This window comes from Myotis davidii, unplaced genomic scaffold, assembly GCF_000327345.1.
Source record: "Myotis davidii unplaced genomic scaffold, ASM32734v1 scaffold260, whole genome shotgun sequence".
NCBI classification, from domain to species: Eukaryota; Metazoa; Chordata; class Mammalia; order Chiroptera; family Vespertilionidae; genus Myotis; species Myotis davidii.
Genome location: NW_006291758.1, coordinates 11,380 through 24,085, shown reverse-complemented (window position 1 = coordinate 24,085; position 12,706 = coordinate 11,380). Strand labels below are relative to the sequence as shown.

Sequence of the window (12,706 nt, the reverse complement as noted above, 5' to 3'; positions counted from 1 at the left end):
GGAACGTTGTAGTCCTCAGTCACTGAAGCAAGCAAGCCTCCCTGTTCGCACCAGCTGCCTGGCTGCCTGCCGCCATCTTGGCTGCCAGTTAATTTGCATATCTTGCTGATTAGCCAATGAAAAGGGTATCGGTCGTACACCAATTACCATTTTTGTCTTTTATTAGATAGGATCATACAGCTTTGAAGTGTATATTTCCATGATATATGATCTGTATATTGAATTGTGTATCCACCACCCATAGTCAAGTTATCTTTAATCACCAAATATTTGGCCCCCATAACTAGTTTTAACCAAAAGAAATTAAAAAGTCTATTTCAAAGCTATCAGACCTATATAGCATGCAAGAAAAGGAAATGAAGGAAATATTTTATATTCTGAGCTTTGTGGTGGGGGTGGCTTTAGGGCACTGTTGAACCATTAACTTTGGCCTGTAGTGTGTGATGAGCTCTCTCTGTTACTTATAAGCAGATATATCTCTAGGCCCTTCAGCACATAGACCTGAGACACATGGACTATTTTAAACATGATAAACTATTACTGAAAATGAAGCCTGAAAATTATCTTATAATTTCAAAATCATTTATTTGGAATCCAGAAAAAATTGGAACACAGATCTGGATACCAAAAGAATAAAAAAAATATTTCCAAATGCAAGAAATCACTTAACAGTAAGTGGATTTCCACTATGAAGCAAACACTTGTCTGACTAGAAGACAAATTATCCATTTAGTTGATCCATCAGTTCCTCATTCTGAATTCAAAAGAGAAGTTAAGCAGGAGAGCAACATTTCAATGGCATAATGGTAGTTATGGCAACCTATCATGACAAATAGGTAAAGAGCGAGAGGAAATACATCATGTGGTGAGATGGGGGGTGTGATTGAGGGGATGTCTTGACTAACTAAGGACGAGTATGTCCATCCCATACCAGTGGTCGGCAAACTCATTAGTCAACAGAGCCAAATATCAACAGTACAATGACTGAAATTTCTTTTGAGAGCCAAATTTTTTAAACTTAAACTATATAGGTAGGTACATTGTTATTAACTTAATTAGGGTACTCCTAAGTCTTAGGAAGAGCCACACTCAAAGGGCCAAAGAGCCGCATGTGGCTCGTGCGCTGCAGTTTGCCGACCACGGCCATATACCATTCAAGAACTGTGTGAGGGCACGGAAAATGGAAAGGACACAGTCCTAATCTATAGGTATGTATAGTCTTGTGGTGAATTGCAACAAATACTATGAAAGGCATATCAGGGCCAGGGAAGATCAAATGGGGGAAGATCAAACAGAAAACATTCATAAAAACTTCACAGAGAAGAAAGATTTGAGCTCAATCTTAAAGGATAAGTAGAATATTAACAGATTTTAACTAGGAGGGAAGACATGAGGGAGCGGCACTGGAGGCACAGGAAAAAGTTGTAACTTTCCTGAACTCTAATAGCATTTTGCTTTCTGTGTCAGAACTTAACTAACTTTATATAATTTTTTATGTTGTAGATTTTTTTCAATTGCAGTTTATATTCAATATTATTTCTGTTAGTTTCAGGTGCACAGCCTAGTGGTAAGACCATCAAATACTTTACAAAGTGCTCCCCCCACCCCAGTATTTTCAGCACCCACCTGGCACCATACATAGTTATTACAATACAGTGGGGCCTTGACTTACGAGTGTCCCAACTAACGAGTTTTTCGAGATATGAGCCATCTCTCGGCCGATTTTTTGCTTTGAGTTGCGAGCTAAAATTCGGTTACAAGCCAGCTTCAGATACCCCACCACTAGTTGGCGCAGCGAACGTCACAGTGAACACCACATCAGCCCAGCATCACATGTCTCACTCGTTCACTTTTTGATTTGACATATGAGTAATTTGAGTTATGAGCTCCGTCAGGGAACGAATTAAACTCGTAAGTCAAGGCCCCACTGTATTATTAACTATATTTCCTATGCTGTACTTTATACTTAACTAACTTTATTACAATAAACTTTCCTCATGTTTGTCTCTTCCTCTAGAAAATTTACACCTGAGAGGCCAAGAGGTGAAGGTGAATGAGTACTGTACGTCATGGCTGGCAGCTGGCAAAATACTTGATGCATGGTAAATGCTCCATGCATTTGTGCTGTCTGATCAAAAATATGAATGAGAGAAGCAAAGACAGAAGACACAGAGTTGACAGCTGATGCAGTATGATAACAAGAAGATGACTATTCAAAATATAAGATGTGATATATGAGTGAGTTGTAGGATGGAGGGAGGAATGAGAGTAAGGATATAAAGAGTTTAATGGAGATATAAGGTTAGAACAGTTAGGAATATCTATTGAAACTTTTGCACCAAAGATTAAGTTGGCATAAAATAATCATACTTACTTACAAAGTCTCTTAAGAACTCTTACAGTCACTTTTAATGCACAGAACTAAAGGCATTTCATTGTTTAAGCAACTAATTTTTACAAAATCTCTTCTACATGGCAGGCACTGTGTTAGGGGCTTGGCATAGAGCAGGCATTAAACACAGAAATGGCCCTTATTACCATGGAATTTTGCAATCCAGTCCAATTCATTCAATTATTTAATCAATTCCTAAATACAAAGTTCATTGGCTTAGCTTTATGCTGTGTGCTTGGTATTCAAGGGAAAGAAAAAGAGAGGTCACTATCTAGTTCAGAAGAAAGAAGTGCAATCATTATAGTAACAAAAATGAGAGATAAGTGCTATCAAAATAGAAAGTGGATGACTCATTCAGCCTAATTAAGCCTCAAGGTCTCACAGACATTTGAACTGGGTTTAAGTTTAGAGGATGGATATTGGGTCCTCAGAAGCCCTGGAACTATATGTCAAATCATAGATCGATAGATAGATAGATAGATAGATGATAGATAGATAGATAGATAGATATACTAGAGGCCCAGTATACAAAATTTGTGAATGGGGGATGGGGGTCCCTGAGCCTGGCCTGCATCCTCTTCAATCTGGGACCGCTGGCTCCTAACTGCTCACCCGCCTGCCTGCCTGATCACCCCTATCCCCTCTGCTTGCCTGTCTGATCACCTCTAACTGCCCTCCCCTGCCAGCCTGATATACCCTAACTGCCTTCTCCTGCCAGCCTGATTGCCCCCTAACTGCCCTCCCCTGCTGGCCTGATTGCCCCTAACTGCCCTCCCCTGCTGGCTTGATCGCCCCTAATCCCCTCTGCCTCAGCCCCTGCCACTATGGCTTTGTCCAGAAGGAAGGCAGGACGACCGGAAGATGTTGGGTTGACCCAGTCTAATTAGCATATTACCTTTTTATTAGTATAGATATGGAACTCAATGTGTATAGTTTGAAAGAATATATGGTACATATTTCCTTCCTACCAGAGATGAAAAATCATGATAGGGAAACTATAGGGAAAGGAAAGAGATAAAGGAGCAACCAAATGGTTGGGATCAAGCTGAAAGAAGCACTTTGAAAATAAAGTCTATTACGTAGACCTTGGACTAACTTGTCTACAATACTAGTATGTGCTATGCCAGTAAACGCCAAGCCTGGCAGTCAGAAATGTGCTTTCCTGGTGGCACTTTGTCAGAAAAAAGCAAAGTTTCCCATTTTCTGAGAGAGATTTATAAACAGCATCTGACCAATTCTGATTAACTTTACAATGAAATTTAGAGGTGAAGGTAATATACCAATTTTAATGATTATACTAAGTATAAGGGCAACCAGCTTTTCACAGATTGGTCTCCAGAATGATATCCATTCTCCTAAATATCATTTAGGGCTCTCAGTAGCTGGTATAAATGTAATATTCAAAACAACAAATAAAATTGTTCCTCTGATCCTCAGTAAAAAAGAAAAAAGTGGGGGGGAGGATAATTTCCTTTGTTTTTATAAGTACCTCGGTATGGAAAAATGGAAAAATCAAACACCCAATTACAACGAAGAGGAAGATAAATAATCTAGTAATTTGAAAGTTGGGATGGCTTGCTATAATTTAAAGCCCAGGTCTCTAAGTAAATGTAATAATAATAATAGTAAAAACAATAATAAAATTACACCTGTGTCTTTACTGCTATCTATTCCCATATTCCTATGTGAATAAACAGGCAACCTCCAATTTATACACATGTCATTTGCAATTTATACATGTGGCTATTTGAAATTCAGTAAATGACAAACCATGGTGTGCTCTCCAGGCTTGTTACAAAACCTGGCTCATTCAACAAACATTTACTGAACATCAATTTAACTCCCATGATTGTTGAATTAGAGCACTATGAATTCTGGGTCCTGAATGAGGAAGAGCCTGCCATGCAAATGAGAGGAGGAAAGACAGAAGACATGCCAAGGAGGAAAATGCAATCCTGCCCCATTTCCCTTGCAGTTCTGGAACAATTTTTTCTTTTTAAATTTCTGTTTCTTCTAATCTGAGTTTGTCTAAGCCCCCTCTGATTTCCTGGGGCCCTCTATCCATGGGTTTCCTTGTGTTCCACAGTTCAGCTTACAACCCAACCTGTGTTCAAAGACTACCCCACCCTTCCAAGTGTCCTAAGACTGACCACGCTCTCAATGTCATTTCTGAAGAGTATAACCTTGAAACCAAAACAGAACTAGCCTGAAATCCCAGATTCTCCACTATCAGCTAGATTGCTTTTGAGTAAATGATATACCACAGTGTAAAAGTATGGACTCGATATGAGGTTGAATCTTGGCTTCTAGCTCTGCGACTTTAAGCAAATATCTCAGTTGCTCTATCTTAACTACAAAATGGAGAGCACAAGATAACTTACCTCATGTTAAGAAAATTAAGTTAATAATCTTGTGCTCTATTGTTTGCCTCTCCGAGACTTGGCTTCATAATCTGTGAAAGGATGACATCTACCTTGAAGGATGGTGATGAATATTACACATAACATATAAAGTACCTAGCACAATGTATTTTACAAGCAAAATGCAACAACCCTTAGTTTCCTTTTCTGTCTTTCAATTTATCAGATTTCATCATTTGGCTAAGAGGAAGAAAATTGCTGAAACAAATTAATGTGTCTTTTAACTCTCACACAGTTATGTGTATTAGAAAAAGAGACTGTTTTTACAAAGTCAGGGCAGAGAATTCAGTTTATAAAAATTGAAAGAGTCTACTCTATGAGGACCCAGGGAGTTTCTGTAGAAGGTAGAAAACAGAAAGCAACATCATCATTGCTATACAGTGACAGGACAATCCAACTACCAAGAACTCTGATTTCATACCCAGGATGGCAGAACTCTTAGGATTAATGATTTCAGTCAAATACCCAAGTATAAAGAAATAAAAGAGGTATGCCACGGATCAAGACTGACTTTTTACAGACTAGAAATGATGGCTGATCACCTGTTTCTTCTTAGCCACCCGAACATTGTTGGTTATCTACCATGGAGATGGTTTGACCACTACGACTTTTTTTCTCAGTCTTCTTTCCAGGCTTTCTGTTTTCATTCACCCCAGGAACACTCTCTCTCTGGATTTTGATCTTAGTCTCTAAGGGCTCCAACTATCATACAGGCGCATCCAATTCTCTGAATCCAACTTTGACTTTTGTTCTAAGCTCCAGATTCACACACATGTGCCACTACCTACTGGCCACTGCTACCCAGATGTCTCACAGACACCTCTAACTCAATATGACATTATCTAAATCTTTCACTGGCTCCCCAAACTTGCTCCTCCTCTGCTATTTCATACCTTGGTTAATATCACTGACATCCTTCCAACCAGGAAAAAAAAAATCTGGGAATCATTGAAAATACAGAGATAAGTATGGCATAATTTTTCCCTCAAGAAATAGTCAATTTCATAAAGGCGATGCATGTAAATTTCTCCCTGTTTTTAAAACAAACAATAAATTCTCTTTGGAACTTATAATTCTGCCTTTCAATAAGAGTATAAATTATTCTTATTTATAAACTTGTCAATTAAATTGTGAGATCCTTTGGTAAAAAAATACGATTAATTTTTTTCAGACTATTGAGTATTCAAAATATAAAAAAGTGAATAGAACTAGAGATAAGAGACCTTGATAACTAGATGAACACATTTAAAAAAATTGAAGATATACTTATTGATGTAAAGTCTTTATATATAAAAGCCCGAACGACCAAATGACCAGTTAACCAGTTGCTATGACATGCACTGACCACCAGGGCGCAGACGCTCAATGCAGGAGCTACCACCTGGTGGTCAATGCACTCCCACAGCCAACCTCCTGCAGCTAGCCAACCTCCCGTGGTCCTTCCCCTCAGCTGGCCAACCTTCCAAGGTCCCTCCCCCCAGCGCCTCCCCCATTGGCCCCAATGGCGGGTGCGGGGGGCGGCTGGCCAACCTCCCACGTTCCTCCTCCCAGCCGGCCAGCCAACCTCCCTCGGCCCCTTCCCCCAGCTGGCTGGCCCATCCCATTGGCCCCAATCACTGGCCAGGCTGAGGGACCCCACCTATGCACGAATTCATGCCCTGGGCCTCTAGTTGTTAATATTACTCTTCCAATTATTTATTATGCTTTTTACAATGAAAAATGACAATCATGGAAAAAATACACAATGATCCCCTGTACACAAACCTAGTCTCAAAAGTAGCAATTTAGACTGTTTTATTTCATCTATACCCACTCACTGCAGTCCAAGATATTTTAAAGCAAATCACAGATATTGCATAATTTCATTTGTAAGTATTTCTATGTATCTCTAAATGACAAGACTCCTTCTGCAAGCATAACTATAGTGCTGTTATCACAGTTTAAAACAGTAATAATAATTCACTGGTATCATTAATATTCTGTTCAGATTGTCCTGATTTTCTCATAACTTGTTTTATAGTTTATTTGAACAAAGCATGATCTAAGATTCTTACACTGCAATTGATCTTAAATCTCTCTTGCTCATTTTCTTTGTTTCCTTCTTTCTTCCCCTTTCTTTTTCTTAGCAGTTTTATTATATAATACAATACACAGAAACTTGAAATTTATCAGTTAACGAATTATTATAAAGCAAACACCACTCAGGTTCGGGAGTAGAATGTTGCCAGTTACTTTCCAAATGTCCTATGTCAATCCCAGCTCTTTTGCAACCTGCTGAGGTAGCCACTACCTATATATTTTTATAGTAAAATCACCTCCTTGTTTTCTTTTTTAATTGTATCATCTATAGTACATCCTTAGACACTGTAGTCACATCCATTTTCAAATTTGTCTCATATGTGTTTTTTTAATCAATATGTTCCCACAATATGCTTTTGTTTTTTCTTGAAGAATTTCTGTTGAATAACCTACGGCCTTTGGCATATAGTTTTCCACAGTCGGGATTTTGCTGACTACAAACTCGTGGTACAGATCAATATATTCTTCTGTTCTCTATATTTACAGCAAAATGGCAGCAGTATCCAAAATCCACTTGGCACAATTATAATTAATACTCTTCTTTCATCAGAAGGAATATGCCTGGTTGTTACCTCTCTTGTGATGGTAGCTGTCATTGATGCTTAATGCTTAGATTTATTGTCATTGTGGTTTCAAACTGATTATATAATTTTATAAAAACATACTTCTATGCATCATTTCATAACTAAATGTACATGTCTTATGGGAAAGGCAGAATAAATACTTGACTTTTCCCCTTTATTTACTAGTCTACTTTATATGATTTTGGTATATACATTTTATCCTTCTTATTTTTATTCAGCATTTAAGTTTGATTTAATATTTTTCCCCACTTCCTGTTAATCTGAAGGCATTATCTAGTGTATTCATTTGGTGTTATGTTCCTCTTAGTTTAGCTTCATTTCTAAAATGTCTATTCTAAGTTGTTACTGAGTTTTATAACTTCTGGACTTTTATAATTCAAATTTATTTATTCTTCTCATCTTGTAGCATTTCTTAATTTTTTGGCTCATTTTTTTAAATAGTGGGTTACAATATGTCCTTCTGGTATGCTTTTTTTTTTTTGCAGAATGTTATTCTGCTTCTTATTCTCCTTTTTCTTACAATTTTGAATGGAAGCTTTACCTTATTGTTCATTTTCATGGGAAACTAGTTTGTTTTTCCTGAGTTTTACAATCTGGCAGGATTTTCTAACTTCAGAGAGATTCCCCTTCAAAAGTATGGTTTTGAGATTTCCTGACTGTTCTGCTGCTCCCATTCTTCTCTTCCCTTCCTCTCTACAGGATGGGCAAAAGTAGGTGTACAATTGTTTATATGAAAAATAATACAATATTTAAGAAATAAGAATACAAGAATAAACTCTGTTTCCCATACTCACAACTGTACACTTACTCTTGCCCCTGTATTATCCTGATGTTGTCTACTTATGATTCCACTACCAGCCATTTCTCCTCACTGTGAGTAGTTGTTTTGCAGAGTTCCAAGGCACCAAAACAATTCCAAACCCTTCAGAATTTCCTACTATAGGCATCTTGGACCCGCCCTTCCCAACTTCAGCTGATGTTCCTAAGTTGGCTCACCATGCTTTCCAGTGAGTATCCATGGGCTTTTGACCCCTCAAGTCTGCCCCGTACCACATTACTTCCACCTCCTCCTTTTCCCTAGAGACACTAATTTTACATAAGATTGTGGCTTGACTCACTTGTTTTATTGAAAGTGATTCTTATGGATAACAATATTGAGTTTTGTTTTAAATGTTGTTCAGGAGTTTGGCTTTGGCTTATGTGGATATTTGAAGAGGTTAAAAAATTAAGCAGCTAGCTCAGCTGGCATGGCTCAGTGATTGAGCATCAACCTATGAAACAGGAGTGCACGGTTCAATTCCCAGTCAGGGCACATGCCCATGTTGCAGGCTCAAACCCTAGTAGGGGTGTGCAGGAGGCAGTGGATCAATTATTTCCTCTCATCACTGATGTTTCTATCTCTCTCCCTCTCCCTTCCTCTCTGAAATCAATAAAAATGTATTATTTAAAAAACAACAACTATGTAGCTGTTGTCACACATGCCACCTTCTAACACTATAATTTTTTATTAAACATTTCCCAAATCCCTGAGATGTGAAAGAGACCACAGGTGGACTGTGTCTGTAAATGAGAGCAAACATGAAATACATATAAGTAACAAAATACTGACTAGTTTAGGAGTTGAAATTCACCAGATGAATTAGCAGCTCCAACCTCACAGAACAGAGAGGAAGTTGGCAACATTTCTCAAATTGTATTTCAGAGGAAGTTAATAGGACCAAGGTAGTTATAGTAGTCCAGTGAACATAATTTAAGGAATGCTGGGTTGAGGCAACGTGTCCTCCAGCACTTCCTTTAAAATGTCGTAAAGTGAGGAAGCAGTTAAAAAATTGTATAAAGTCACTAAAGAATATATTGAAAATCTGATTAGAAAATTTTCAGTTTCCACATTAAGTCAACAAATAATTGTTGCCATTTAGAGAGGGTAAAGTGCCCTCCAGTTTGCTTACCATATACCAAGTGATGGCTGGTTTGACACTGGAAGGAAAGTATCCATCTATATTTGGACAAGTGATCTTCTGAACACCATATTCTATATACAGTTTATGCACTGGGATTTTCATGGGAGAATTGAAGCAGCTAGCTTTTTGGACAACTTCCAGAGGAAATGCAACTTTGCTGCAATATGTGGTATTCCTGAAAAGAGAAATATGCAATAAATGGGCAGACTCATTTTCATTTGTTTTAATGCAGTAAATACATTAAAGTAAGCTAAGTGAACTAATGCTATGTATTGAGACTTTATATAAGTTCATGTAAGAATTAAATATGTGTGGAAGTATTTCTATATAAATTGACATCATAGAACAAAAACAGACACAGTTAATTACTATTGATATATTAAAATAGTTATATTTTTAGATATGCTTCTAAACATGTTATGTGTTTGTATGTATATATATGTATGTATGTATATGTATATTTAATTTTACCCTTAAAACATTATTAATAATATTCTGTGCTGGTAAGGCAAAGGTGAGTATACCATTAACTCATGGTTGATAATCATATAAACAACCTTTAGAAAATAAATATGGTTCTAAAGCTATTCTTAAAAAAGCCTTAGTTTTTGCCCTAGTAATGTTATTTCTGGAATATTTTTCACATGGTAGAATTATGGAAAATGGTTATAGAGAGAACACATGATCAAAAATGTCCATCCAGTGCTATATCAGCAAAGAAAACATTGGTATAAATAGAAAATCTTCTTTTTTTGAAAAGTGCAATGAAATTATGGTACAACCATTCAAAGTTCTTTTACATATCTATAAAAAAGTCAAGCATGAAGAAAAAAGTAACAAACACATAAAGCTTAGGACTTTTGTTATCCCATCACCCCATTTCTCACAAAGAGGTATTGTATGTGACCCTCTATGCACCGCAAATTAGATCTCTAATTCTCTGAGCACATTGGACATTTCCTTGTGTTCATTTGCTATTAAGTTCCTCTTAGTTTATTATAGTTCAAACAAGGGTATGGCCATGAATATTTTCTTATAGTCTCTAGTACAGTGTCTAAAATTTCAGTAGATGCTGAATAAATATTTATTAAAGTGAATGAGACAGAGCCCTAGCCGTTTTGGCTCAATGGACAGAGCATCAGCCTGTGGACTGAAGGGTCTCAGGTTCCATTCAGGTCAAGATCCCAGGTTACAGGTTCTATCCCCTGTAGGGGGAGTGCAGGAAGCAGCTGATCAATGATTCTCTCTCATCACTGATGTTTATATCTCTCTCTCCCTCTCTCTCCCTTCCACTCTGAAATCAATAAAAATTAATGAGATAGATATAAAACTTGTGTGTATATACAGGAAAGCAATAGTGAAGCATTAATAATAAAAATAACTGATTTTTAAGGTGATGACTAAATGGGCCCACACTTTTAATAATTTCTATTTAAGGTTTCAAACACATATTAGATCCTCAATGACTCATGAATTAAGTCTAAATACAATGGAAGGTGTGGAGGTATTCATTCCTCCTGAAAGGAGATATTGTTTAAAGATAACTTGTAACAAAGGTAATACGGTGGAAAGGGAGAGTGGCAGGAATGATTTCTATCAAAAAATAACAAAATGTCTACCAGATAAAAGTATTCTATGGGTGGAAGTTATAAAAGGTAAATTTTAGTTTAATTAGATACATTTTCTGATTTTTTTAAAAAAATGATGAACTGTGATTGGGCTGACTTTTATAGCTCCAAAAGTCAAATCTGGATGTCATCTTAAGAAGGTATTAAAGAAAGAATAGGAGACAGAAGATGGCGGCTGATGGGACGCAGGCTGCAAGATAGTGTGTGAGTGAAAGAGTGAAAGGAGAGCACGTGGACATGCAGGGAGTGTCTGTATTTTTGAGTGAGGGACATCTATATTCCACAGGACTTTTGGAGACTGACTAGCCTCCCCTGGCCAGGCAGCCTCTACTACTGCTGAAATCTCTCTCGGAGCGGCTGGGTCTCCTGCAGAGACTGCACCACTTTGAAGGAGAGAGCAACTATTACCAGAAGCCCACCCTTACCTTCAACTGGGGAGACCTTAGATACTTCCTAGGACCCTACAACCACAATGCCCAGGGACCAGCTGCCTCAGCTGCAAACCCACTAACACTGAGACTCCAGCCTCCCTGGCCACAGGTGCCTAAAAAGTTTGTCCAGGGGTAGACAAAGTAGTGCCAAATATAGTTGGGCCCTGTGCCTTCTCACAGAGGAGATAGAAGGAATAGCTGACTTGAATAACATCCACCTGGAATTGGCAAGTTAAACACAGCTGGTGAGGCAATATGTGGACAGAAAGGTCAAAGATTGCCAAGAGAGAGTCAACGCAGGAGAGAGAGAGCTACATACCAGACCCCCGGAGAGGAGCAAACATGGGGAGACAAAGAAACAGCCCCCATATGAAAGAAAAGCAGGAATCACAGGAAAAGGAAGTAAATGAAATGGAGGCAAGCAATATGTCAGAGAAAGAATTCAGAGCAATGGTCATAAGGACATTGAAAAGAATGGAAAACAAATTCAATAATATGTGTAAGAACCAAGAAGAAATGGAAAACCAAGAAGAAATGAAAAATGACATCACTGCAATAAAGAACACAATATAAAGCATCAAGAGTACACTACAAGAAGCTGAGGACCACATCATGAGCTAGAAGACAAGGTAGGAAAAAACACACAAGCTGAACAGCAACTGGAAAAAAAAATCTTAAAAAACAGGAGGAGAGCCTAAGGGAACTGTGGGACAACATGCAACAAACCAACATCTGCACAATATCCTGTGCCTTCTCACAGAGGAGATAGAAGGAATAGCTGACTTGAATAACATCCACCTGGAATTGGCAAGTTAAACACAGCTGGTGAGGCAATATGTGGACAGAAAGGTCAAAGATTGCCAAGAGAGAGTCAACGCAGGAGAGAGAGAGCTACATACCAGACCCCCGGAGAGGAGCAAACATGGGGAGACAAAGAAACAGCCCCCATATGAAAGAAAAGCAGGAATCACAGGAAAAGGAAGTAAATGAAATGGAGGCAAGCAATATGTCAGAGAAAGAATTCAGAGCAATGGTCATAAGGACATTGAAAAGAATGGAAAACAAATTCAATAATATGTGTAAGAACCAAGAAGAAATGGAAAACCAAGAAGAAATGAAAAATGACATCACTGCAATAAAGAACACAATATAAAGCATCAAGAGTACACTACAAGAAGCTGAGGACCACATCATGAGCTAGAAGAGAAGGT

The 12,706-nt window shown here is 37.9% G+C and overlaps 1 protein-coding gene across 1 annotated transcript in view; it reads right to left on the bottom strand.

The window, feature by feature from the left end:
• IL1RAP (interleukin 1 receptor accessory protein) overlaps window positions 1-12,706 on the bottom strand; it is a 55,807-nt gene that overhangs the window by 36,022 nt on the left and 7,079 nt on the right. Inside the window, exon 2 of the mRNA XM_006765203.2 lies at window positions 9,425-9,611. Within this exon, the coding sequence (XP_006765266.2) occupies window positions 9,425-9,611 (187 nt within the window). The remainder of the gene's footprint in view (window positions 1-9,424; window positions 9,612-12,706) is intronic.